At 41.4% G+C, this 25807-nt stretch overlaps 2 protein-coding genes across 3 annotated transcripts in view; both read right to left on the reverse strand.

Annotated features, from left to right (window-relative positions):
• The window catches only part of LOC132473469 (protein bicaudal C homolog 1-B-like), a 57041-nt gene extending 43933 nt beyond the window's left edge, over positions 1 to 13108 (reverse strand). Inside the window, exon 1 of the mRNA XM_060073634.1 lies at positions 12445 to 13108. Coding sequence (XP_059929617.1) covers positions 12445 to 12655 — 211 coding nt within the window. The 5' untranslated portion in view covers positions 12656 to 13108. The remainder of the gene's footprint in view (positions 1 to 12444) is intronic.
• A 1223-nt stretch (positions 13109 to 14331) lies between these two features.
• On the reverse strand, positions 14332 to 17525 carry LOC132473479 (ubiquitin-conjugating enzyme E2 D4-like). Of its 2 annotated transcripts, none has more exons than XM_060073649.1 (7): positions 17286 to 17525; positions 16711 to 16774; positions 16473 to 16504; positions 16147 to 16224; positions 15940 to 16045; positions 14981 to 15074; positions 14332 to 14711 (listed from the first exon to the last, which is right to left on the reverse strand). In XM_060073649.1, exons 1-7 carry the CDS (start codon positions 17307 to 17309, stop codon positions 14666 to 14668), a joined length of 444 nt encoding a protein of 147 aa, XP_059929632.1. In that variant the 5' UTR covers positions 17310 to 17525; the 3' UTR covers positions 14332 to 14665. The 2 variants fall into 2 exon arrangements, with proteins under 2 accessions (XP_059929632.1, XP_059929631.1); XM_060073648.1 differs by having other exon boundaries at positions 16711 to 16784; positions 17284 to 17481.
• Between the last annotated feature and the right edge of the window lie 8282 nt (positions 17526 to 25807).

Consider the following 25807-nt stretch of genomic DNA (forward strand, 5'->3'; position numbering starts at 1 on the left):
CAAATATGTTTTTAAATGAGTTTCTGAAAATTGTGTTTTTAGATGGGACATATGTAATTATAATTTGTAAGCCCATGTTGCAAATATAACAACCAAAAAAATATTTAAAATGTTGATGCAATATTGTGGACTATATGGAAATAGTACCATTCCAGGTCTTCTGGAAATGTTTTTGGTCGCTATTTCATAATTCAGCTTAATTTTTTATATATTGTTGCTAAAGGCACGTACTCATTAATGAGAAAATGTCAAACTGGCACTGCATGTTGAAAAGGTTGCTGACCCCTGTGCTATTCTAAGGTAGCCTGGCTCCGCCCGCCTAAGTACTTCCGCTCAATTTGAATTTCCCTTCAGTACTACGTCTGGGGATGCGGTATGTTAGGGGGTTTTCACAGTCCAAATTTTCTGCATCCAATCAGCGAACAACGTAGTGGCTGAGAACAATGACGTCAAATTCAGCTCCCGTTGACGGACATCTTCACGCCCAGTGATTGGTTTACAGCCTGTAACGTGATTCCCAGTCAAACGTTAGCGATTGGTTATGGCAGCTCCAGAGTGGCACTGGGCAGATCCAATAGTTTTAAACTTCAGACACCCGCCTTCAAGTGAGTTAACGTTTTTCAATTGAGTAGGTCCAGACTCTCTGTGCAAATGAAATGACGTACGAGAGTCTGGTAGGACCAGGCTAGTACTAAAGCACAGATATAATACATATTGCATTTTCCTTATGTTTGGGATTACAGCCTGAACAGACCTGGTACATTAACAGTAATCAGTTGACATTCAAATGTACACTAGTCGCAACAATGGGAATGGAGAATGGTCAAACTGAAACTGCACCGCTTGCTTGAAGACAACCCCTAGACTCTGGTACATTAACAGTAATCAGTTGACATTCTATTAGATTAGGTACTCTAGTCGCAAGAATGGGAATGGAGAATGGTCAAAGTGAAACTGCACCGCCTGCTTAAAAACAACCCCTAGAAGTTTCCTATGCAAATATACATTTAGATATCTTTGTAAATTGCAGGATGTAGGATTAGTATGTGAATAGCACAGATTCAAACCTCCTTCTTGCAGTCTAGTTTCAGAACTTCAAATCCTGAGATAGATGAAAGATATTGGGAGAACAAAGATAGGTAGTGAACAAACAGCCCTGGACTTAAGCGTCCATCTCTTGGGTGGCCTGGCGTAATCTTGATAAGAATGAATTGTATTACCTTACCACACTTCCGGTCCTAAACAAAACAAACACACATCAGTACTCTCATTTTTTTACATTCAATTTGAGATATTAAAGGCACCAATTTCTCTGGATATTTACTTTGAAGAAAAGTGTGAAAAGCAAAATATACATGTGTGAACCTTAGCTTATGTCCTGAGGGACTAACAATAAGTGCATCCAACGATGATTCATGTTCATCAACTTGTTGTCTTTTAACTGAACAAAAGAATTTTGGAATGGGAATGTCCGTCTTCTGCCAAAAGAACATTACAACAAGCTGACATGTAATGGAATACAAAACAGAGCAATTAACTTTCTAATGACAAACATCCTTTCACTGCAAAGATATTTTAGTTCAAGCATGGACCAAAAATGCTTTTTGCTGACTGGGGCACAAATATGTACCCCTCGTACACCCACCAGTCCTGAGCATAGATACGAGAGCAAACAGACGAAACAACTTAGGTCAAGACGGCCGACACTAATCGTTAGATTTTCGGTGACTAACATGAAAGGAATCTGTTGTGGGGCAGGAGTTAACTAATACACAAAACCACTACGGGGCCATGGCTCTAACAACACAACATCCTGTTGGCTGAGGCCCGCCGTGCACATCAGCCACGGTCCGAGGCCCGGGCGAAGACGGAGGGTGAGGGGGAATCGGGGGAGGGGGGTAGGAGGAACTCGAAGGGAATCTTAGTTTTGGGGGAGGTTGGCTAAGATAGGCGCACCACACCAACCAACACACACACACACACACAAAATTCAGGGGTACATTCAGTTGTGGTGATGGTTGTGGTTGGTCATAGAAATGCACATGATCCATGCTCCAGATTGCATGGAGATGAAACCTTGTTGTGGGGGGGCTCGAAATGTTTTTTTTTCATCGACACAGCGATTTGTTGACCCAATGCCTAGAAGTGAAGTGGTCATCAGCGTTTGATCAAGGCAAGGCAAGGCAACTTCATTTATATAGCACTTTTCATACACAAGGCAGACTCAAAGTGCTTCACATATAAACATTGTCATACAATAAAATAAAACAATAGATAAGCAAAAGAAAACATATGCAAAGAAATTATCAACAGTCTCTCTGGTATCCGCGTCGGGACTCCAACCCGACCTAAAAGGAACTTGGTACTTTCTCTGGGACTCCAACCCGGATTCTAGTAACCCTTATACTTTCTCCCTGGTATCAGATCATGTATCTTTCTGGTAAAAATAGAAAATTAAATTGAAAGTTAAAAAGGCTTTTTAGTAAGTAAAATTGAAAGTGCAATGTATTTAAGATCAGATCAACAGTCTCTCTGGAACCCACGTCGGGACTCCAACCCGACATAAAGGAACTTGGTCCTTTCTCTGGGACTCCAATCCAGATTCTAGGACTCTAACCCAGACAGAACTTGGAACTCTAACCACGAACCAAAGAGGAACCAATCAGAGGAAGATACTGAAGTTATCCAATATATTTTTATGGTGTTTGCAAGAGTAGAGAGGTGACATGAGGACATTAGAGTGTGTAGACAGATTGTAAAATACCCATGTCTACATTTTGACGCAACACCACTTGAGCACATTTGAAATGTTACGGTCGATGTTGGTAATTTACCCCCATCGATAAAACATTTACAGAAGGGGTAGATTCATGTGTAGCGATCTCCAGCGTGTCTATTAATGACACAGTGCAATCAGCGAGGGGGGATGCTGCAGTTAATGACATCCACGCCCATTAGCATGGTCTGCTAATGCTTTCCAGGCAATCATTTTGTCAATGCAATCAACAACGCACAAAAGTGATGGCAGTGAAAGTAAAACATGAGAGAGAAAGAGCGGAGTTGGTGACACTGTAGGATGCATTGGCATCTGGTATCCATTTTTTTGTGCATAAAGTGACTTTAATGGGGAAGTTCTGCTGTTTGGAAGAGGGGGGAAAGCGGAAAAGAAGAATGTAAACATGAGCCTTCGATCAAGGTTTTGTTTGCATTGGGCCTAAAAAAATTTGGGATCGACCCTGTCAATTTATGTGCGACCCAAATTATTTTATGAGCTTTAAAAAATGCAAACTATAATCACGTTTTGGTACAGCACCTCTTCATTCTGTACAAGGATGAGCGAATTTTCTTGTTTTTAAATGAAAACAACCTACCTATCATTCGCTGCCGCTGGAAAAAATAAAATAAAAAAATAAAATAAATTCCCTACCTACCCATGACCTCAACTGACAACCAACAGGAACCAAACTTTTTTTTTTTTTAGGCCTTGGAGAGCACAAAGCAAAGATTTGCCTTAAAAACAAATCTAATGGGAAAATAAGTAGCGACAAACCTGTAGTCAAAGTGAAAATAATTATTTGACCTTATGCCCACAATTGGAATCGGCTTCCAGAACTCTTGATAAACAGTCTGCATAATGTCCAAATATCACAGAGACAAACATCAGCTATGATTATTTAGGATATATACATTCTTGAACCGAGCCCAACCCGAGTCATAACCACATGTCTGGGCCATGACAGGGTCCTTACCCTGCACATGTGGTACCTCCAAGACCGATAGCTCTCGTGAAGCTGCTGCTGCATGTTGCAGCAAAGTAATTTGGAGCCCAAGGGATGAAACACAGGGCAGTCCAATGGGCACCAGCTATATCTTAAAACCGCCACGGTGGTTTAGGACCTATCCCTCAAAACTAACCATGTTGAGAAATTATTTGTATCAGCAGCAATACCAGTGAAGGCTGGCTGGGTCTGCGTGGTTCAACAAAGCATTTACATGGGCATATTTGAACAAGCATTTTTTTTGGTGGGCCAAAAAGATCTGGGCAGGAGTTAGGAAATATCCACTTTTTTTTTATCGTGATAAAAGATCTTTTGTAAATGAATACAAAGACAAATGAAGGCTTGTGACAGTTTAATTGCCAAAAGGCTGTAAATCATCCAGAGAAGGAAATATCTGTCAGTGTATTTATCCTGACCTTGGCCTGCCACACGGAATAGCTGAAGGAATGTCTTTTTTTCTGCCTTCAAAACCTCTTGTGGAAACTACTGAAGTTGATCAAATCTCCTTCCAATGCCCGCTTGCATGCAGTTATGAACATGAGCAGATTAGTGGTGACAGACGAATGAGAGGTCCTCTGGCATGGGTTGAAAGAACTACAAGTAGTCTACGCAGAAACTACAGTACCCTGCGGTAAACATACGAGTGCAGTTCTATTGTTCACCAGCCTGCATCGTGCCCGCTTTGTTGGATGGAGTGAAGTTCCATAGATCCATCATAGATCATCTACAAACCTATCCCACAACCAAAACCACTCCGAAAGATCTTTTAACGACCGATGGAGGAATGTTTGGAAGATCGTCTCAACACTAGAAGCCAAAAGGCGATGAAAAACTGTAAGAAATTGCTCCGGAGATGGTTCATTATTCACAAGCTTGATCTTCAGGCTTGTGAAAAAAATAACATGAATGTCTGGCACACGCCACTGTATCTCCTCGCAGACAACAAGAAGCTTGAGGATGTGACCTGAAAAAAAAAAACACGTCTAGTTCAGCAAGCAACGGTCTCTTCGTTTAAACAAGGATACCAACTGAATACTCTCTTCTGTATATATGTTTGTATACGTATATACGCAACCCACGTATTTGAGGGGTGTGCCAAGACTGCAGTTATACGTGTATCTAATCAGCGAGTCGGTTTTAAAGGAAGTGGATACTGCTGCCGTAGACAGGCTGTCCACTTACCAGCTGGGACTGAAACAGCCCAGACAGCGATATTTACAGGGAGTGTTTGGACATTCCTTGCAACATTTAGATAAATAGGTACAGAAGGAGGGTATCCATTGAGTAACCACCATCAACGACTCATCTACGACTCCCTTCAATACAAATAATTTTACTCCTGCATTTATTTGTACTAACTTTCTATCCATGAAGTCTCTTTCAAACTTTTCAAGCTATGTAAGTACAAGAGGGTAACACAAAGAGTCTTAAAGAACATTCTGGCACCTGAGTGGTGTGGCAATGAAGTAAGGATTAGCTCTGCTCCCCCCAAAAAACAGCTACCCTACGTCAGTGAGGTTGCCAAGCAACACCAATGTCAGATAAATAAACCATGTCCCAGATGTTGCCATCAGGCACACTAGACTCACTGAGCCAGAGGTCACAAGGCTTGAACTCTAAGACCTCTCGACAAAGTGACTAACTCAACACGCCGAAAACTGTCTCAACCGATTTCCATCTGTTTATGAACACCATCGCTACAACAACGTTGAAAAAGCTGTGTGTGTCTGAAAAATCATCATTCAGGATGAAATCCTCAAAAAGTAATTTTCCAGGCAATCTTAAGCTTTTTCAACCTTGGTAATCAATGGTACATCAGGGAACAACCTGCAACTATTGAGTAAATCCCTGCTGTATCAGCTAAAACCCCCAAAAATATTGGCGTGTGCATGATATCTGTAGTGTTGGATTGTGATTGCTCAAGAGCTGTGCATTCCTGGTACCTGGTATCTACTGCAGTGGACCCCCTGTGGGGAGGCAGTCTCACAGACGAGGAGTTTCACCCGCTCAATCCACTGCCATTATCGTTCACATTCTCCATCGCCAACCGTCTCCCCCACCATAGCACAGCAGAGCTGTCCCACAAACGCTTTAGAGAGCTACCACGGCACCGTTTCATTGAAGCCAATTCTTTCCCTCCTGAAGCGACCCCGCCAACACGTTCGATAAATCATAGTGTCGAGCCGCTGCTCAATTGAGAATTTTGATTTATTTTTAAAGGGCTGCCCATCGGACATAACCGTAACAGAATTACATTATTTGGTTTCAGCCCAAGCAAAGACAGACTCTCTAGGATGTTGAATGAAAGATGGCAACAAATCAAAGAATGACGTTCTCCCGGGATAAACACTCAAGGCCCGTGGTAGGATGGGGCTGTGGTGGGGAAGACTGACGTGCATCAAGCTTGCTGTGAACATAAATGCAAGCGGGAGAGGCACCCACTGAAAAATAATTATAAATAAATAAAGATAATGTGTACAAATCTAAACTTTGTGAAGAAGAAGAAGAAGAAGAAGAAGAAGAAGAAGAAGAAGAAGAAGAAGAAGAAGAAGAAGAAGAAGAAGAAGAAGAAGAAGAAGAAGAAGAAGAAGAAGAAGAAGAAGAAGAAGCTTTGAGGGAAGTAGAAAAACAGGTATTAATTTATTCCCATTTACAGTTCCAGGAGCAGATCAAAATGGGTCAGGGTACTCCAGCACGAGCCTGACTGTTGAAATAAGACTCCCTACTTTTATTTTCTTGAGTAATGAATCACAGGTTTTTCCACAGACTGGAGCTCAATTGTATTAGAGCTCCTGAAAACTTCATCTTCATGCCCCGAGATTAAGGAATTCATCCTGTAAGCAAAGTCAAATGGACCTGTTTAATTGTATCAGTATGTTACAGTGAAGTATATATACAAGAGAGAGAAAGAGAACAAGATTGAATGGTAGAGAGTGAAAGAGCGAGCAAGAGAGACTAACTTAACTGTGCCAAGGAAAATGGAATTGTCAAACATGGAAATTCATTAAGTCACTTAGTATTGCTAATAAGTCTAGTCATTGTGCGTTGTTTTGCCTGCATGTTGTGATAAATTACATAATATTAAACAATACACTGCACTCCTTCCTCTGTAATAAAGGCCTCCCTATTTAGGGTACGTATGGGTACAGTAAGACCCAATGGCACATAAATGGTTTAAATGATACAACATTTCAAATAATTTCAGATACTTTTTAGGTGGAATTTTTGAGTTCTAGAATCAAAGATATTTTGCGTAAATTTAATATGCACGTTATTTTGAATTAATCTTTTACGACTAAAAAGGACCACATCATTTAAAAGCCATATCCTGGATGTTAATACACTATACACATATTTTGGGGGAATGTTAGACTTAATAAATACAAATAATTGGATTTTGGGTGGAGTCTGTTCTGATGTATTGTCCCACACGCTGAAATCAGTTCTTCAGTGATGGAAAACCTTTCACAGTACCTGGCTAACATGTTCAGGGTGTATTTATATTTTCACGGCTGTACATTCTTTATGCTTTCACCTTGTTTAAAAACAGTCTCTTGCATTGCCACTTGTGGTCTAAGGCACTTCGGCCTGTTGCTTAGTACTTCATTGCCTGTGTTTTGTTAAGCGCAACAGGCCCTGGAACAGAGATGTGCGTGGAGTATGAACATTCAAAATCGGGGAAAGAAAACTGCCATGTGCCATGAGGGGCTCTGCTGGAAGCTGGAACAACAGCACAGTGTTTAACTGCAGGCGAAGGAGGGGAAAAAAGAGGGGAGAACCAGAAAGAGGGTGAGGGCCTGCAGCACATTCCCCACACGACATTCACTTCCTGTCTAAAGGCCCGACTCAGCACCGGGGAGGAAGAGGAGGCACGGCAGCACATGTGGCCCATTTCAACTGGGGAAAGGGGGAATTTCTTCTTTTATACATATTTTTGTATCTACTTTGCATCTATTTTAACCTAGGTATTGCCTTCTGTGGGCCACTATTCAATTATTCTTTATCAATTAGAGTACCATCTCATTGTATTTGAATTATTAATTTGTGAAGAAGAAGCAAAAAATAGAGCTTTTCTGACTCATGACAACATAACACATTAAGAATTTATTAATAGCTCACAAAAGATTTGGTTTGGTACAGAGTAGTACCTAAAATTAAATAATACCCAATACATGTCACGTTCACGTTACATGCATGACGTGTATTAGGCACCGGCATTACCGCATGTCGTAGTTAAAGAAGTTAACATTTTTAGTTTAGCAAATGTTGCTTTCCATTGTGTAAAGCTTGAGTTTGAATGGTCTTGCTCCTCAGCCTCTCTGTAAATACATCAAGAGACTACAGAGCTGCAGCAGACCCACCAGAGCAGCCTCCAGTGGCCACTGTGAAGTTGAATACTGCAAAACATCCACTATTCAGACTGCTTTTTCTGTGACCGGAGCAAAGTCAAGGAACTTGCCACTTGATAATTCAAAACTTTGCTGCAGCCTTCACCTTCACTTTTAAAAGACTTACCAAACCCTGGTTAATTCAGCAACACACTTTTTCTCAACTCGAGCTTTTTGTAAATGGGGTGCTCCTAATTTGTTTTATTGTGACATATACTCAGTTTTACCTTTGTTTCACCTTGTGCTTTATTCTACCTTCCTGTACTCAGTAGCCTCTGTGTACCTCTCTGTAATAGTCTGTTATATCACAAAAGCTGTTCTAGGGACGGGTGTTGCAAAGTAGCATAGGCTATAACACTATATACTTGCGTCGGACAGCTGTTCTCAGTTTGTCTATGTACACTGTATCTGTCCCTATCAAATAAACCTAACTAATTATCGGTCAGACGCATACAATCTTCCTATCCAGCCTGAACAATATTGAATTCTGAACGTAATGTAATATATTACCTCTGTGTTTTTGTCTGTTTCTGGTCCCGAACTAACCAGTAATAGAGTGTGGTTCGGTAGAGCAGGAAAATCAATCAAATCAATTAGGTAGTTAGCCTTGTTTTAACCATTTGCAGACGTGTTGTGAGAACACACACACACACACACACACACACACACACACACACACACACACACACACACACACACACACACACACACACACACACACACACACACACACACACACACACACACACACACACACACACACACCCTTTAAACATCTCAACTCACTCTCAACAGACAGGGTACATGCATCGATGCACAACACAAGCAATTGGGACAATAGGTGAAATGTTAATGTTTTCCCACCCTGGTCTGGTTCTTTCACTGGCCTCTGCTCCCATTAGACATCTTCCCCAAGCGCTCGCTCCCTGCCAAGGTCTCCAGGCGGTAGAATTAAAGAATTCCACACACACACACACACACACACACACACACACACACACACACACACACACACACACACACACACACACACACACACACACACACACACACACACACACACACACACACACACACACACACACACACACAATTTTCCCTCTCTATTCCACCCAAGCAAGCCCTCCAAGAACAATGGGAAAATCAAAACAAAAGCTTTAGTGTCAGACTACCACTGTCAGTCAGTGGTAGTGTCAGGCCTTAAGAGAAGTTAATCACGACATCATTGACCAGCTAAATGTCTTCATGTTCGTGGTTATACATTGACTTGTCATTTGTGTTGCTACAGAGAGCTTCATTTGTCAGGCATTTATTGTGGATAATATCCAAAATGTTGTGTATTTATGTCTGGATAATATGATATCACATTTTTGCATAACATTAAAATATAAGGCCCATCTTGATTTGGATGTTTTTGTGGCCACGGAAACCACCCATGTATCTTTGCTGAACCCTTTTACAGAAAACTTGCAGAGGAAGCTAATGCAGAGATAATCTCATAGACACAACACAACGTTCAACCAAAAACAACACTTCCCGTAAACCAATTTCCTCAATGTTTTTACTGGGTGAACTGTTCGGTTTAAAGATGAATTTCTTTCAAAGTTAGACAATCAAAAAAAAAAAAAATCAGATTGTTAAGGGAAAAACTTGATGTCAAATAGTTGTCTAATCGAATCAAAACATATCCTGTGTGGAGGACACCATGTTAATGTACCTACCACGCAGAGTTCAGATAGGGAACATAAAAACAGGCTTGTTAAGTGAGTACACGGTAGAACACCATAGCGAGGTACATGTAGACAACACATAGCTGTAATTGTGAGGTGAGTCGTCCTAAACTCCCCTAGACATCAGGTCTGCATTGAGAAAGCTTATAAGAACCACAGAGATTCCAAACAAACACATCCTGAGAGATACCACAAAGGGCATAGATCAAAAGTGAAATCTGGTTCACATTTCCGATTTTTCGATCTCTTGGCCAAAATGTATAGTACTACTAACAAGACAGGCTGTACACTAAATGGCTTCAACTGCCGTTCCACCGCAGCACTGCATGGACACGTCAAAAGATGAATCTAACGCCCTAACCCTAAGCAAGATGTTGATTCGGTCAACCTGATGAATATGTCAAATAGAAAAACTTGTTTAGCAAAAAGAAATCGGTCTCACACACACACACACACACACACACACACACACACACACACACACACACACACACACACACACACACACACACACACACACACACACACACACACACACACACACACACACACACACACACACACACACACACACACACGTCCAGGAGTTGGGTTTAGGGACGGCCTTTGGTTAACTTGTTTTCCTGGAAGAGTCAACGATGACATGGAGCATTGAGGAATGCAGTGAGGAGAAGCAGCAGTGGGCCACCAACCAGTATATACAGTCATCGGACTGCCGGGATAGAAGCGGAGGAAGGCTACTATGTCAAAAAGATGTAAAAAGTAGGGACGGGATTCTGCAGGGATCTCACAATATAATTTAACAATGACTTTTGAGTGCCGATATATGCAATTCGGATTCTTTGAATATCGTCACCCTATAAATATTTTCATGAGCAATATTTTTCAGTGCAATTTGATCTCTTATGTGGTTAAGGAATTGGTTTGAAGTTGGAGTTTTGGACAAATTCCTCTTTAGTAGGCCTACCCTCTGTAAGACGGTACCGTTCATTTACATAACACTAAAATAGCATTAAGGATTCTGCATTAATCTTTTATATGTAGTATTTATTGTTTGTGAACCTGACGTTTCAAGTATAACATAAAAGAAGAATCGCGATGCTAGCTTTCATGTTTCTTTCCTCCATTCCTAATAAAAGTAAGGAAAGCTTGTACCTTGGAAACTATGTTCTAAATGCACCCATAGCAAATGTAACAAGAGACTCTACATCGCTAATGTCTTCCACAACCGTACCCTGGGCTAAGGAGGATGACTACTAAAAGGGATGTTTGATGTTTATAGAGCACACGACACACAAAAAATGTTTGTGCGCATTACATTTCTTTAAAACCTTGAGTGGAAAACACTGGTCACTAAAGATAGCTTAATGGACTTGTAAAAATCAACTGGACATATTTTCACTTATCTCATTAAATAATTGCGTCAAAATGTACTATCCAGGCCATGTTTATTGGGAAGATCCGAGATTTGATATCTTTGTTTATGTTATTACAACATCATCATCATCATCATCATCATCATCATCATCATCATGTTCCACTCCAGCACCCCCCCCCCCACCCCACCCACAGCTGATTATGATGTACCGTCTTCTGTTAATAAGTTAATAAAGTATCCTATAGCGTCCACTTACACAACACAAGAATCTCAAGCTTGTGTTTTGTTGAAAACAACCACAAAGTTTTTAACTTTTTAAAAGGCATCTCTCACTGGAGACACAGTCTAACTAAATGCTTTCACTGTGTTTAAGAGAGCAAATGTTGAGATGCTGATATGGTTTCCTTTGCTACCTGTAAGAAACCATATGACAGCCTTTGGTGGAGCAGGTCAAGGCATACAGTACAATGGCTGGGGTTAATGAAGCTAGTAGATCAATGACAACATTTAATTTAGTGAGTGAAAAGTATAGGTTGGACTTGGAAAAACACTAGCATGAACAATTCTGTCCTTTAGGCCTATAACTTCATTTTCCTCACTTCATCACTTTCATGAAACATTCATCCCAAGATTGTTGTCTATAACGAGGACATATAGGGATAGTTCTTCAATTGCAAGCCTCAACTGTTGCTTTGACGTGATCTTTTCACCATTTTGTCTCTGATTAAACGGCAGTTAACAAATAAAGACATTATTTTTTTTGTTCATCAGTGAAGGAAGGAACGCAGCTGCCTGTATTGATGTTTTTTTTTTTTATCTCATTCTGCCACGCATCAACATTAGCGACTTCTTTTGTTCGAATGGCGTTACTACCGCTATGAGCAGAACAGTACCAAGTGCACACAGGAGGACACTCACTCACTACATGCACTTAAGACTCCATAAATGAATACAAAATCACATACACTTGGACACTACATTGCAGAGACTGACTGACAGATGTACCACAGCAACGTCTTGGTAATAGTTAAACAACTGCAAGTTCAATATCTTGGCCCTTAAGAAATATATTAATCCTTCAATTAAAAAAAAATCAATAATTTAGGTTATGTGTTTTTTTTCCAATAATCTCGAAGAAGTAGTAGTTTGGCGGTTTCTATATATTTTACCTAACAACATGATCTCCAGTTTCTTGCGGTCCACTCTGAAGCGCTCTTCAGTCCACTCGGGGTCCGGCGGTGGGTGCGGGGCGTGCAGGTCGTCCTCGGACCCCGGCGGGGGCGAGTCTGTGCTGCGCTCGCTGTTGGAGCCCTGGTCCGACTGCTGCTGCTGCTGCTGCTGCTGCAAGTATCCGCTTAGAGTGTCGCACTGGGCAGCCATGGCGCTGCACAGCAACGTTTCCAGTGGCCACTGCGTTTTAAATCTCGGTTGAGCAAAGCACGAAGGTAAAATGTGTTTCTGCGTTGTGGATTTTTTGAGTAACGCCGTTACTTCGACGTGTTGCTCATCGCAGCGGATCGAGAGCTTTCCTAAGACGAGACTGGTTTACTTCAGAAAGTCCTTATCTTCAGTCTCCAGAAGGATCACTTCAGACGGGTCCACTATAGTGAGGTTGTGAGCTTGGAGCTTCAGAGCGAGTCTACCAACCAACTTCTCCAGAAAGTTTCACGTGTCATCTTGGGGGGAAAAATGACGGCTCCTCCCAAAAATAAGCTTTTCTGGGTATGCCTCCCCCTTTTGTCTCAGACTAAATTGTGTCCTGTGAAAAGTTTGTTCAATGAAGTTAGATTACATTTCTAGTGAGGTATAGTTGCCTGCTTCGGCCTCAAGGTATAGACGGCTTCACCCTATCGCTTCACGAAAGTGATCGGTCTGTTATCGTCACATCCAAGCCCAAATTGAGGATGAGGATGAACTGCTTGCCCATTAAATCTGGCAGGACATTTCATTGGATGACTGAGGGTAATTGCCAATTAGTAGATGCAGATTCGTGTTGGTTTATTTAAATGTGTATTGGCTGGATGCCATACATCCTGAAAATAATCACAGCTTTTATGCAGACTGCTTTCAAATATTTGAGCGAAAGCCATATCCCTATATAGCTTTTCCCTCAAGATATTCAAACAACAGGGAGCCAAATGGTATTGATTGGTTTGCTATGAGTGAAATGAGATGCAGTATTATAGTCTATTTTAATCTAGGGACCAGTTCGAAAAATTACTGTGCTGAATACCTGCAAACACCATTTATTAAACGTCCTGTACGTATATTGGAATACTATTTCACTGCAAGAAACGATCAAAGAAAATACTTTCACTATAACCCAATGCCGTGAACATCGCATTCTATGTGTGCAGATGTTTGTGCAGAACCCACTAATCTAATGTTTAATGCAGGAACCTATTCTTGTTTTAGGTCTAGGCCGACAAGCAGAAAGGAAGAATGTGTATCAGGCTGATCTAAATTGTTTTTACATAAAATATTGTATATATTCGCCCTTAAGGATAGTAGATGTAGTGCATAAAATTGTGCAACAATATTCAATTTTACATATAAATCAAATACGTTGCTATCCGTTGTACAACTACAGGGACAACACACGACCCAGCTTACACATACTATTCCCACAGCTAAAAGGTAATGGATCCTCCATTAGCAGATAAACCTCAGTCATTCTAAAATAAAAGGTTATAAACACGACATAACAAAACTTCTAACTCGTGTCTAAATAGAGAATATTGAATTGGTTTGGTAATATTTTGTAAATGGTATACACTACCATCTAGTGGTCACCTGAACATGCTACAAGTAAGACTATCCAAGACTATTAATTGTACGTAGGTCCAAGGCACTATTATTATGAAACTGAGAAATAGACAATGGTCTGCAAAAAAAACAGTGGTGAGGCATTTTTGTTGATAGTAATGTACTTTCCCATATTTCAATCATAGTTTATAGAAATAAAAACATGTACAGTGTGTGAAAAGCAAATACACTTAATTTGAATAACAGCATTTCACTTAACTTAACCCTAGCACAAGAAAATAGAAATCAAGTAATGCACATTGGGCTTTAATTTTTAATGCAAAATAATAAAAATAGATTTGTATAGTTTGACACCATACATTATAACTCTCTGAAAATAAAAACAATATTTTTTGCAGTTTCATCAATAATAAGTATTATTATCATAATAATCATAATAGCAAACAAAGAAAATAATAAAATTCAAGAATAAAACCAGTTATTTCCAGAAAGAGAAAGTGCTTCTAATGAAAACCCCCTTTTTTTTTTACAACCAGTGTGGATATTTTGGACATCCATTTTGGAATTTGTCCAGCAAGAAGTGTGTCATAATTCTTTCCATTGGCGCTAAGACTTCACAGTAGTTTACACTGCATACTTTTGAGTCCATTCTCTTGCTAATTTGTTGTACCTGGGGAGGAAAAAAAATAAAATAATAATCAAACCTGGTGATCAGCTTACCATTCAAATATACAACCTCTCTGGTACATCCCATAAGCTTTAAACCATACATAAATGACACTATGAAAAAAGCATGCTATGAAATGGTATTATTTAACTGAACATTTCTCATTTTATCCTGAGTTTTTCTGGATCTACTGTTGAAGACACATGCATGACCTGGAAGAAATAATACCATAGAAATTACTAGATTTCAAAACCATATATGTTCTTACTCACCTAGGTTTGTCTGATTTGTAGATGTGTGCGATGTCTGGGACCAGAGGGTCATCCGGATTGGGGTCGCAGAGCAAAGAGCATATGGACAACAAAACTGTAGGGGGGGGAAATAGACAAAAAGAACACAATAAGGAACATGTTGGAGTCGTTTTCACTGGATGACACGCCACTGTTTTGGAGTTAATTATTTACACTTATTCTACTTCATTTAAGAATGCTCGATTCTGATTGGCTGGGAGGAGTGCATTAATCCGGCATATTGCCTGCTGATTTGTCGGTTCTACTTGCTGCTGACTGAGCACAGTAGATCAATACGCCGCTTGTATCGTTTTCTATCACATACATTTCCAACATGAGGTCCATAGTAAAAATAAACCAAGGAGTGCATGTTTGATCGATCGTCATTAAAACTGACTTGATACGAATGTAGCAACTACGTTATTAAACCAGTGATCAGATCCAGCCTAGTGTGGTTGCTATAGAAACGAGTTACCTACAGCTGAGCTAACGTTATTCACCGTAGTTCTAAAGGGAACTACTTTTCGAGGGAGATGAACTTAAACAGAGTATACATTTAATAAGCATGCAATACGAATAAGAAAAAGGCTAATTATTAAAGTATTTGAATTGTTTTATTATGTTGGCCGGCGCGAAGTAGAATAAACGGAATAATCACCTCAAGGCAGGGCAATAAACAGTTTGATATGCCCGGCTCGCGGAAGGTTACCGTAAGCCGTCCACGAGCCGGGCATATCAAACTGTTTATTGCCCGGCCTCTCGGTGATTATTCCTTACATAACCAATTGACAAATTTAGTTATTGGTGATGTATCTTGATATTACGGAAAAGAGATGACTTGGTCTTTTGATGACCAAGTGAGTTGATCTCGGTACCAAAACATCAAAATATATCTATAATTTCAAATGGATCCCTAATAAATACAAAACAAAAACTATTACCTTTTGATACGGTTAGTGCAGGTGACCACTGAGACCTTAAAATGTCCAGACATATGCTACCGTTGCTGTTGATGTTCGGGTGGTAGATCTTTGTTGTGAAGGCAATCTGAGGAGAGAATGACATACCAACGACACCATGATAGGAGATTAGGTTTGCCATCGTCTACAGCTTGCAAAACAGATCTGTTTGATTGAGACCAATCTCACCTTTGGTGGTTTAAAGGGATAGTCCGTTGGGAAGTGGATAGTCAGGAAGAACACACCTCCTTGATACGGACTGTCCGACTGAAAGATAAAAGTGCAACGTTTAACCATCCACGCAGGTCGCCCAACTGAGATTTAAAAATAGGATTAGTCTTTCACAAAACAATGCAGAGACAAACAGAATGAATCTCAATAACATAAGAAAAAGGGCACTGGAAATCCTTGAGTATGAAAGTGTGTGGAAAGACTCCTCCCCTGCCTATACAGGATGGGGGCTTTGGGTTGACATACAAAACTATTGTCTAAATGCTCTAGAAGCATAGCCTCACCGGTCCCATGATTGTGGCTTGCCAATGAAACACTGCAAAGAGAAAGCACAAGAAGCAGCGATTATATTTTACTTTCTAGATTACAAATGGCACCCTACATGATCATTGACGTGTCCCTCATCTGACAGAGGACAAGGCTGTAATATATATGCAACAAAAACCCAATGAGTTGGTTACCCTTTGTGTCAACGGAAGTTTGTTTAAATGAGTGCTAAATTCACAGTGACCAGTAACTTACAGTCCTCTCCTACTGGTCCTGCAGAGCACTGTGCGGGGGGATCCCTCTGCAGATCTTTTAGCTCCTGGTATAAAACCAACACACACAAACACATTTGACAGTCATTGGGTTATTAACCATGTATGTTAGCTTAACGTTACCCAGGATGCTACCGCTACCGCCAAACAGAGAAAATGCCCTTCGTTGAACATCCCATCAACAATTCATGAACCGTACATCATTGAGAGCTATCCTTGTGATATTAAATACCAAAATGACACAAAAGATCGACCAAAATAAGTCAACACAAGTAAAATGTTGGCTGTGTAGTTTGTTAGCGAGTGCTAACTTAAGTTAACAGATTGAAATTAGACTGAAATGAGACTACCCCGGGAAACAATATATGGGAAATACATGTAAATGGTAGGATGCATAAATAGGAAACTATAAAGCAGAATACAAAGTGCGTGGTTGTGTGCCGTGTCTTGGTTGAGACCGGTTTCATCATCAAACCAAGCTAAAGAAGCCGGCTAACAATGTTGCGCTTTAGTCTTCTGCCGTTCTGGGCTAGCTTCATAAATACGAGAAGTACTCACCTTCTGTATTCTTTTCAAAGCCATTTCGGATCCCTCAAAGCTGTGGTGTTGAATGTTGAAGCTGTCAGTCAGCTGCTGGCCGACTTGGAGGTGGTGTTGAGTGGAGTTTATAGTATTTGTTTGAGAAATAGATGTCTTTTGTTTCCACTTTTGTTCTGCGCTGAAGCATCGCCTAATGCATTCTGGGAACTGGTGTTTTATTTTGGAGGCTCAGCGTTTAAAGGGCTACAGGAAAGAACACACTACAGGCAGTACAGTCCACTAGATGGCTCTATAGTTCTTGACCGGTTAATAGTAGTTTTAAGGTTTGAAGGAGTTTGTACCGTCATGTCAAGTCCAAACTTGGTGACTCCTCCAGGCTGTTAAAAAACCCAACCCTCCTAACCGCAATATAACCACCTCTCTATTTGATGCGTTATTACTTACATCTAATATGGGGCACATTTGTTATGGAATTTTTTGTTTCAGTTTCCATTGTTCAAGGGAAAATAAAAAACACAGGCATTGCAAATTTTGAATAGGCCTAGGTTTGCCTTGTTTTATTGTTTTATCAACCCTTATCTTTTAATGTTTGTTGTATTAACTGGGCTCTGTTAATCTTTTATTGAATGCATCTACAGACGCTTAAATTCAAAACAAAATATTTATTGCAGACAATAATAGGCCTGCATTCCAAAACCTGTTCAACTGTTTTGCTTCCTATAGGCCTACAACCAATATATATGTTATGGCACCCACTGCAATCATTACCATCCCTGGAAGGTGGGAGCTCCTTCTCCGTTCCTTCTCCAGGTTTATTCCTCATTATTAGGAAGTTTTTTTCCTGCCCTTTAGGGGGAAGGGGGGGTCATTTAATGTGGCCTGTGAAGCCCTTTGAGACTGTAAGTGTGATTAAATCGACTTGACTAATTAGTACCTAATCAGATCCAATTTAAGCATATAAAATGTCAGAAATCATTTTGCTTTGTCTGAGGAATGGCCAAAAAATAACGTTTTGTTACATTGATATAACAGAGAAATCCAAATAAATATTTAACTATTTACAAGGGGAAAAAAGATAATAAAGGAAAAGATTCTAATCAATGGATTTTCAGTTTCTTGACTCATGGACCAATCCTCTGGAAATGAACAGCCGATTGTTGTTTCAGGAACACAATTGTTGTGTATTTGGAAATGCTGATAAGGCAAATTACTTCAGTGACCTAACAGATACTTCCATGGTTGAACATGACAGGCTCTGACTGACGTATCTGCCTTTAGGAAATGTAAAAACGAAGGGCCTCCTTATGCATTTGCATCATAATCTTCAGGATTGAATGAAGGTACATAATGTGGTGTGTATACCACGCCCCCCCATATTAACACTCACTTATGGATGATGGACGGAAGCCTCAGTAGCCTTAATGTGAGGATAGTATTACAGTATGCTGTACATCACGCAATGTAGATATTATGTCATTGTGCTTTGTGCTAGATCATGCCTATAGGAGTTTCACTTGATTATGGTACAGCTATTATAAGCATATTAGGCCTATAACATCAAACAGTAACCCTCTTGTCTTCTCCTCATGAGCTGTTGTCGACCAAATGGAAGCCTATGCCATTTGTTAAAAAGTGTTTAATATTTCCAATATATTTCCAATTTCTTTACGATCAAGTCTCCCTGGATTCTTGATCGTCCCGGTGGGACACGACAATGTAAGGCTGCCTGTCACAGTATGCACACGAGACGAGAACCAAAAGACCATGGTGTATTTTCGTCGCGTCGTCGACGTCTCAGAATTGGTTGTAGCTCCTTTACACGCGATTGGCTGCCGATCGATGCTCGTTCCCGCCGTAGGTTCCCGCGCCCGTGCTGCCTGTTCGCATCATTTGGAGAGGGAGGAAAAAAGCATCGCCAACCTTAGGTCTACATCGAATGCCTGCTGCCACATCCCCGTGCCAATGAATTATCATTGCATTCCTATGTCTGCTAGTGGACACACTGAACGAAAGCCATAGGCTACCGGTTCTGAAAGCGACCAGGAGTCCTTCCACGGGGCTGCACGTTTTTTTTCAGGTAAACCATCTATTTGCGATGCTTCGCTATTGTCTATCTGCATGCAATTCGTAGGTTCTGAAAAAACGACAGCGGGACTAACAACAAGTGCGGTCGTTTTGCTGGGACGTGCACACTGGCGTGGAAATTACAGCACCGATTGTGAACGGGATCTTATGTTTAGAAAAGATAGGTGAGATGACTTGGCTGTCTGCAGGGGGCGAGCTATGTAGTATGATAGATGTATCATTGGAAAAAATGAACGTGGATGTGGGAAGGTGAATGCAGAATGATAGACCTCCAACGTACGCTAAATATGCGTGGCATTTCCACCACCTCGCACGTTATAAAATGCATGTTAACCGAAAGGTTGTTTAAAGCTGTTTTCTTTAGCCCTACCGTCTCTCTTTTACAGAGAACGATTGTTAATGTATTGCAATTTTCAGTGGACCCTCACCATACCCAGGCCAGTTGTAATGTATGTTCATAATTACAACCGTTTGATGAAACCAGTGTTCGTTGTCCCATATTGACATCAAAATTGCTGCAGATAGTTCTATGTCAACAAATAGTTACGACTATATAATTAATGATAATTTATTACTCAACGAACCCTTCACTGCAGTTTGTGCAGTCAAAGATAACATGTAAATCATATTGTTATGAATGACATTTGGCATAGTGCTCGAACTTATCCAATGTAGTCAATTTTCCAATCCCAAAACGTGTCCTTGTCAAGACCTTGTCAAAATGCCCCGATCAGACTACCATACGGGTCGTTTTGGTGCAAATTGCATACGACCCATTGTATGGCCTTATAAGACAAAGGGCACGTTTCCAGTCTGCCAGGGAAGAGAGGTCACGGTGCGCTGTGATAGTTTGGCTGCTCCCTAACGTCTGTTCTGTCTATAACAGGAGCACCAACCTGACATTTACTGTGGCGATTTAGCCCCCTGGATCATGGCACAAACTAACAGCGTCGGGCAGGGGACCAATGGGGTAGCAGATGAGTCGCCCAACATGATTGTGTACAGAAAGGTAAGGACATTAAGTATGCATTGGGCTGTGTGCAGGCTTGTATTTGTGTGCGTCTGTGTGTGAGTGAGAGGGAGAGATCAGGTGAGTCTATGTAAAGATCCTCAGACCTGCTATCTCTGGGCGGACAGATGTGAATGTATGTATGTATCTGCGCACATATCAAACAACGATGTTGTGGCTTGACCACGACTTTGATTGATGTTCTACATGTGCAAGACTGTGCTCTGATGTTGACCTGGTTGGTGGAGAAATCAAGTGAATTCCACCATTTTAATGACAATCCAAAGCAATTGTAATGTAGCTACAGTTAAGGCATACACATGGTACAACCACAATTATCCAGGAACACACATACACCAACATAGACATGCACACGCACGCACACACGCACACACACACACACACACACACACACACACACACACACACACACACACACACACACACACACACACACACGCACACGCACACGCACACGCACACACACGCACACAAATGCCTCAAACCCCATTTGACGGTCTAACAATTGCAGGCATATTTCCTGGTTTACATCACAAGGTTGTTCCCCCCCGACACATTGGAGTCTAAAGTCTTAACTGGTTGACAATAATGGGAGCAAAGAGGAGCCATGGGCCTTTAAACAATGCTCATTACGGACCTCCAGTGCAGTGCAGTCTTCTACCTTTCATGCCTGTCAGACGGAGACACAGCAACACAGAGAGAGAAAAAAGAACACAGAGAGGCCAATGTGTGTGTATGTGTGGAATATGAATGTGCAAGAAGGGGTTGAATGTCTTTCTCTCACCCCCCCCCCCCCCCACCCCCCACCCACTGCATCAAACGGTAATGATATAACAGTCAGTGGGGACGCATCCAACACTTGTTTCATTTTTTTGGTTTTATTCTCCCTGTTTTTTTGGGTTTACTGGATGTCCAAATGAAATTTGTTGTAATTGTATTTCGAGGCCCCCTGTGGGCGGTCAAACCCAGCCATTTGGGACATGTGCGCTGCTCATTATAATGTGCCTTGCGTCTGGTAGTGCGCCTCTCCGCGGTTTTCACGGTGAATCGTAAATATTTCCCCTGGATTACATCAGGTGCCATCCCCAATCCACTGTGACCGATGGCGCCGCTGTGACACATGAGCGAATCAAGCACAAACACAAGGATGTGCCATGCGGATGCCTCTGTGGAAACCAAGTGGTGGATGTGCTACAAAAAAAATGAACAGTCGTGTTGTGATACTGCATTGTGGGTAACGGTATCCACCCCAAAATCAAAGAAGCATCAACTGCAATGCACCAGAGCAGCGCTGGAGTTGCGTCGCTTTATGGGTGATAAGGGTTTGTCATGTGGCATCACCCTAACTACCCCTCCCCGTCTCAGACACACCTAGGAAGGGATTATTTTTTCTCGTTCTTGTTTGGTTGATCTCTCCTGGTGCTTCGTCGACTCCGTCGTTCCCCCTGCGGTTTCTCTTTGTCGTCGTCCTTGAGCGAACTCTTCTGCTCCCGTCTGTGCAGCATCTGCACAACGGGAGCGGCGCTCGCCTGGCGTGGGAGTCCTGTCCTTTGGTGGGAACCGTGCAGGTGGTAAACAATAACGCGTATCACCGTTTTTTTATTTTTTTTTTACAATTTTGAACAACAAAATGGGTGGAAAATTGTTGGTTTATGAATGTGACAATCGGGTTGCTGACGATAGGTGGGTAGGAAGGTTTGCAGAGCAGAACAGATATCAAAAACATAACGGTGGGTGGGTTCAGCTGAGTGAGTGGGTTATTTGAGGTTGCGTTTTAGCCTGGATAGAGGGGAAGCTAGGAGGTCTTTGTGTACCCGAGAGCACTGTGGTCGAGGAGCCTTTGAAGCCATTTGGTAGCCACCCTTTTTTTAAGATCGATTCTATGTCTTGATCGAAATGATCTCTTGCCTTTAATCTTAATCGTGTAAGTCTTCGGTAATGATTTGTAAACAAGCAAATTGACAAAAACATGGGAACAGTCTGACCCAGTTTCTCCCCACACTTTGCAGCTTTTACTCTTAGAAGGCCTTTACAGTAAATCCATTAATGATGAAAGGTACAAGTGAAGACGTACACAGTATGGTGACCCAACAGCATTATAAACAAAAACAAAAAGGATTCCAGGTCAATATATTGAGTGGCTAATGGGCAATTGACTTCACAATTTCGGGATTTTCAGCACCCTGATCTCTGCCAACAATCATTTTCAAACTCATTCAGACCCCCCCTTCTTGCATATTGACCACCCAGATGCCCCAGCCGGGCTCCATGGATTGACCCAGATACACTTCAGAAGGAAACTGCACGGCACATTTACCGAGAGGGGGAAAAGAGTTTCCCTCAAGTGGCTTTAACCGAAATTGGAAAGCGCTGTGAATCCTGTAGGACTCTGCCAGTGCAGACCGCTGGCTCAGATGCCTTTCAGAGGGAGAGGGCTTGGCCAAGACGCATCCAACTCTTAGTTTTATTTGGGACGGCGCACTCAGATGAGACCCTGAATTCGGAAGGAAATACAAAGAGTTTATCCCCTCTGAATAAAAGCATGAAGCAAATACATATATTGTATGATACAGGATAAAGTTTGCATTTATTTGATTTAGTATATGGTACCACTATGAAGGCTTTCATGATATGCTGATAATATAGGCCTAGGCTCTTTCAGCCGGTGGGATATAGTGCATAACAGTTTAATAGTGCCTCCGTAGGGAACATAGATGTGTTCAACTTCACACTTATGAGTCCCTCCCCCTTCCCGTTTCTTGGAAGCTGTCATTTGTGTCTAATGAAAACGGAAGGAGGGCCGAGGTGTTGACCTGATTGCTGTGGAGATGCATGGCGAGATGTGTGTTCCCAATTAAAACGAGCACAGTAGCATAACAGCGCGCGCCCGCGAATCAGCGCGCTCACGGGCCTTACAGTGGAAACAATCATTATTTGGGTATGATACATATTGATTTAACGTGCAGAGATGCGTAAACACACACATCAACACGCACACACACCCTTCTTTTAACATCAGATATATGGATGATGTTGATTGTTAAATAATACATAATGCTTTTGTAATCATGCCATAACGTTAACAGATACAAGCTTGCTATAATTGTGTATTTCAAAACCAGTGAGCTTCTCAATGGTTTTGTATCATAAACTACGACAACCCTGTAGCATCACAACATGCTATATGTGATTGCCCTTTCAATCCTGCTCACGTGTGCAGTGTATTAATAATATTGTAGTATTTGCGTAAATGCCCCCGTGCATGTGTGTGTGTGTGTGTGTGTGTGTGTGTGTGTTTTCAGTTGCACGCACATGTGTATGTAGGGCGACGGTGCAAAGAGAGTATTGAATTTTTCATGCAGTCCAAAAACAGCCCTGGTTAAGCTCATATACTCGGCATGAGCAGAGAATATCTTCCCTTCCCTCTAGCCAGTGTGGACCAGTAATCCAGCACCAGTGTGTGTGTGTGTGTGTGTGTGTGTGTGTGTGTGTGTGTGTGTGTGTGTGTGTGTGTGTGTGTGTGTGTGTGTGTGTGTGTGTGTGTGTGTGTGTTGTGTGTGTGTGTGTGTGTGTGTGTGTGTGTGTGTTTTTTTGTGTGTGTGTGTGTGTGTGTGTGTGTGTGTGTGTGTGTGTGTGTGTGTGTGTGTGTGTGTGTGTGTGTGTGTATGTGTTAGTGTGTGTGTGTGTGTGTGTGTGTGTGTGTGTGTGTGTGTGTGTGTGTGTGTGTGTGTGTGTGTGTGTGTGTGTGTGTGTGTGTGTGTGTGTGTGTGAGTGTGTGTGTTGTTGTTTTTTGTGTGAGAGAGATAAAGTGAGGGAGAGAAAGGATATGAGGGAGTGAGTGATAACCAGAATGAGAGACAGAAACAGAGCTTGTGTTCATATGTGTGTGTTTCACTAAGGAATTCAATTTTGGGTAGTAAAACTGAAAAGCAAGTGACCCAGACCCCAAAGTGTAGTAAATTGGCAGCCACACGACACACAACTTGTCACTCTGCTCTTACATTTATGACACCATTTGCCCACCTGCCTTCTGTTTACTCAGATTGCTTTCGAATTGCTCTCACCAGGTGACATTTCACACCTAATTTGAAACCAGCATAAAAAAAATCGAGACTAAAAGAAAACAGGAATGCCAATCAAAGCAATTGACTTTCAGCCTGGCATATTTCAAATCCTGATCTGCAACACCTTAGAACACCTTGGATATTTATCACACATGAATACCATTTTAGATGGCATTGTTGGTATTATTGTCATTTCTTTCGCTGCAATATACTATCTGGCAATTTGTAAACTAGCTTCATCTTATTAAGCAACAGGCCCCCAGCTACCTTTGTTATGAGATATTTTTGTGATGAACTGTTTGTGGTAGATTTAGCACGGCTGCAGGATACTTTCCATCTTGCAATTGGGAAACCAGCTCAGTCTCCTAATATGTGTGTTTTTTTCCCTGTGTCTTTCCCCAACTGCTGTCACCGGATGAGCATGGGCCAAATTTGTAGTGCCATTGCCATTTTTTTCCATCAATGATGGAAAAGCGGTTCTGCATTCAGTCCTGCACACGGATGTCAATACAGAGCGCTTCTATGGTAATTGGAGCCTGATGGAAAGTAGTGAGACGACTATGCTGGTGACACCCGAGGGTGGGGGTCGTTACTCCGTTCGGCCTTGTGGAAAGTCAGCACCTTGTGCCTACACTCTAATACTTTTCGGTAATGGGGCCTACGTCATATATTCGCCATGCAAGAATCCAAAAACGATATCCTGTATTCTACATAAAAAAGAACAAAGGCAACTTCAGTGCCCACACAAGTGGAAAATTGCCCTTTTCTCAGCTTGGCATATACATAAACACATTACATAAAAGAGACATTAAGGAAATGGCAAAACATAAAAGATATAGACATTAAACAGCATTTATACAAAAATATATACTTGTTTACATGTTATAATGTATGATATTCATAATATTCTAATGAATATTTGAAGGTATATATGTTTGTAACATATGTGTCTGTTTACTCTGGGATGGTGGTCAACTACCTCTCATTACCTGAGATGTAGGCATACTGCTCTGCATACATGACATCATTCTCCATTTACATACGACTCACTAATGAAAACACAGAGAAGGGTGAACCTGTTATGGCGCAAGCTATTGATCTCCTGATTGATTAAGTGCTTGTGTGAAAGGCTGTCATTTTCCAGGGGGACGCATTATACTTTCCGCTCGGCTCATGCAGATACGTGCAATTACACCGTAGTCGATTTTTGAATACACCACCGAGCTAATGTTTTAGTTTTACCACCGTGTGGTTTTGAATCCCCTGTGATGCGGTTTTCACCAGGAAACGTGAACAGAGTCCTGGGGATTTTACTGGGCTGCCTGGGCTGGCTCTCTCCAGAGCCTCCTTTGCGCGGGGCT

This window comes from Gadus macrocephalus, chromosome 15 (assembly GCF_031168955.1).
Source record: "Gadus macrocephalus chromosome 15, ASM3116895v1".
Classification (NCBI taxonomy): domain Eukaryota; kingdom Metazoa; phylum Chordata; class Actinopteri; order Gadiformes; family Gadidae; genus Gadus; species Gadus macrocephalus.